The 2,500-nt window shown below is 36.8% G+C and overlaps 1 protein-coding gene across 1 annotated transcript in view; it reads right to left on the bottom strand.

Moving 5' to 3' along the window:
* The window catches only part of b3gntl1 (UDP-GlcNAc:betaGal beta-1,3-N-acetylglucosaminyltransferase-like 1), a 21,905-nt gene that overhangs the window by 3,086 nt on the left and 16,319 nt on the right, over nucleotides 1–2,500 (bottom strand). Inside the window, exons 9-11 of the mRNA XM_016448774.1 lie at nucleotides 2,024–2,159; nucleotides 942–1,010; nucleotides 385–459 (exon numbers count right to left, since the gene is read on the bottom strand). Of these exons, the coding sequence (XP_016304260.1) occupies nucleotides 385–459; nucleotides 942–1,010; nucleotides 2,024–2,159 (280 nt within the window). The remainder of the gene's footprint in view (nucleotides 1–384; nucleotides 460–941; nucleotides 1,011–2,023; nucleotides 2,160–2,500) is intronic.

Raw genomic sequence — 2,500 nt, 5'->3', positions numbered from 1 at the left:
TCACTCCCACTCACTCACACACACACACACACTCACTCACACAGACAGACACACACACACACACGCATACACACACACTCACTCCCACTCACTCACACACACACACACACTCACTCACACAGACAGACACACACACACACACGCATACACACACACTCACTCCCACTCACTCACACACACACACACACTCACTCACACAGACAGACACACACACACACACGCATACACACACACTCACTCCCACTCACTCACACACACACACACACTCACTCACACAGACAGACACACACACACACACGCATACACACACACTCACTCCCACTCACTCACACACACACACACACTCACTCACACACTCACTCACACAGACAGACACACACTCACCAGCTTCACACACACGATGAACGGCGGCGATGCGTTTGTGAAGTGCAGCACAGGAATCCTGGGTTTGGGCCGTTCCTGAGAGAAACACAGAAAACGAGTGAGTGTTTAACCACAATATCAGCGTTTCACTGTTTAATTATTGGTTATTAATAAGCTCAAGTGAGTGTGGGTTCATCTCTTCATCTTCAGATAACCGCTCTTCTGCAGGAAGTGACTGTTCCTGTGGTGATTGCGGTGGTTTTGGCTGCTGCGCCGTGTGCTTTCGTACACTAATGTGGCTAATGATGGATTTTCCAGGAAATTAATTAGTCAGCGCATGTACTTCTGCAAACAGCTGACGGCTAATCTGTGTCTGAGCATAAACACTGATTAATTACTAACGTTATATATGCATAACTAATCACGATTCTGCATTTACATCAACCATGTTCCCATGAAAATGTTCCCAGCTGAAACTGTGATTATGCTCCTGTTTTAAAGCATATATAACCACTATAATTCTGCATTAAAGTGAGTGTTTGATCATAAAGTGATTACAATGAACTGAAGCGACTCACCTTCGAATCCTCGTACGTGTAAAAGCCTTTCTGAATTTTGTTCTCATCTACGTCACAGAACGCTTTCACCTGCGATCACAAACACAGACACAATAAAGAACAACACAACAGCACAATACAACCTCTTCATTTCCTGAATTATTAAACATGAATTAACCGAATATTAATTAACTAACTATTGAATATGAATTCATTATTGCAGTGCTGTGGTGTTCTGGCTGGTTGCTAAGGGCAGTTACTAATGGATTACTAGAATTAGATTTTGCCTTAATATTTATAATTAATAATAACAACAATTACCACATTATTACCACAAATGTAAACTCTAATTTAAATATGATTATTTATTTATTTTAGTATTTTTAAGCCCCTTCAGTATTGTGAATATCAATAATAATTAATTATTTTTAATGAACCATATTGTTTTTAATTTTAGTATTTTAAGCCCCTTTAGTGTTTTAAATAATAATAATAATAATAATAATAATAAATACATTTTTAAATTAATCATGATTATTTATTTACTTCAGTATTTAGGTCCGGTATTTTAACTAATATTAATACAAATAATAATTAATCATTTATTTAGATAATTTGTAATTGTTATTATTTATTTATTGTAGTATTTTTTAAAATCCCTTTAGAACTTTTAAGTACTTAGTAATAAAATAATAACATTATTATTATTATTAATAATAATATTTAAAAAAAAATCTGTGTATTTTAAAATCCATTTTGCATTAACTTATATTACTGTATATAGACAAGGAAACATCTAATGGTTATGTTTTGATAAGTCCCTTATATAATAATATATATTATTAATATTATTAACACAAATTTTATTTTAAAATGTTAGTATTTTTAAATTCCTAACTATAATTAATAATAAGTGTGATCATGATGATGATGATGAATTTATCATCATGATCACACAATATTGAATTATTTGAATTATAATTATTATTTGAATTATTTTTAATTAATTATTATTTATTTATTTTAGTATTTTAAAGTGTATTCTGTATTATCGCTAATAAACACGAGGAAGTGTCTAGCAGTGCTGTGTTTGGATCCGGTACCTTCTTCTGATTGGTGGGACTCAAGCTGCGGTAGAGTCTGCGGCCCTGTTTCCCAGCGTTCCATACGGTGAAAGATTCCCATTGGCTGAGCACTCGCTCCTGCAGGAAGTGGACGCGGAGACTCCAGATGGTCTCTCTGAGAGCAGAGGACAGGATAGGGTTAATGAAGTCTCTCACATCACTCACACACTGCAGCGACAGTGAAGGAAGCAGAAGCGCTTCAGGTGGAAACATGCTGCTTTGGGTTATTTCAAGAGCACTGAGCTTCCTCTGCGCACATCCCTCACCCTGAAGCATTATAAAACCCTGAAATCCATCAATCAGCACTCAGCACACACACAGAACGAGACTGACAGACAGCTGCGGCCCGCTGGACCCACCGAGAGAAAATGAGCGGAATCCCTGAGTCACAGGATGCCACTCATTCCAGACAGAGACAGATAACACACACACACACACACACACACAGACACAGAC

Source organism: Sinocyclocheilus anshuiensis, unplaced genomic scaffold, assembly GCF_001515605.1.
Source record: "Sinocyclocheilus anshuiensis isolate Anshui unplaced genomic scaffold, SAMN03320099.WGS_v1.1 scaffold968, whole genome shotgun sequence".
NCBI lineage: Eukaryota > Metazoa > Chordata > Actinopteri > Cypriniformes > Cyprinidae > Sinocyclocheilus > Sinocyclocheilus anshuiensis.
This window is presented reverse-complemented; position numbering and strand designations above follow the sequence as displayed.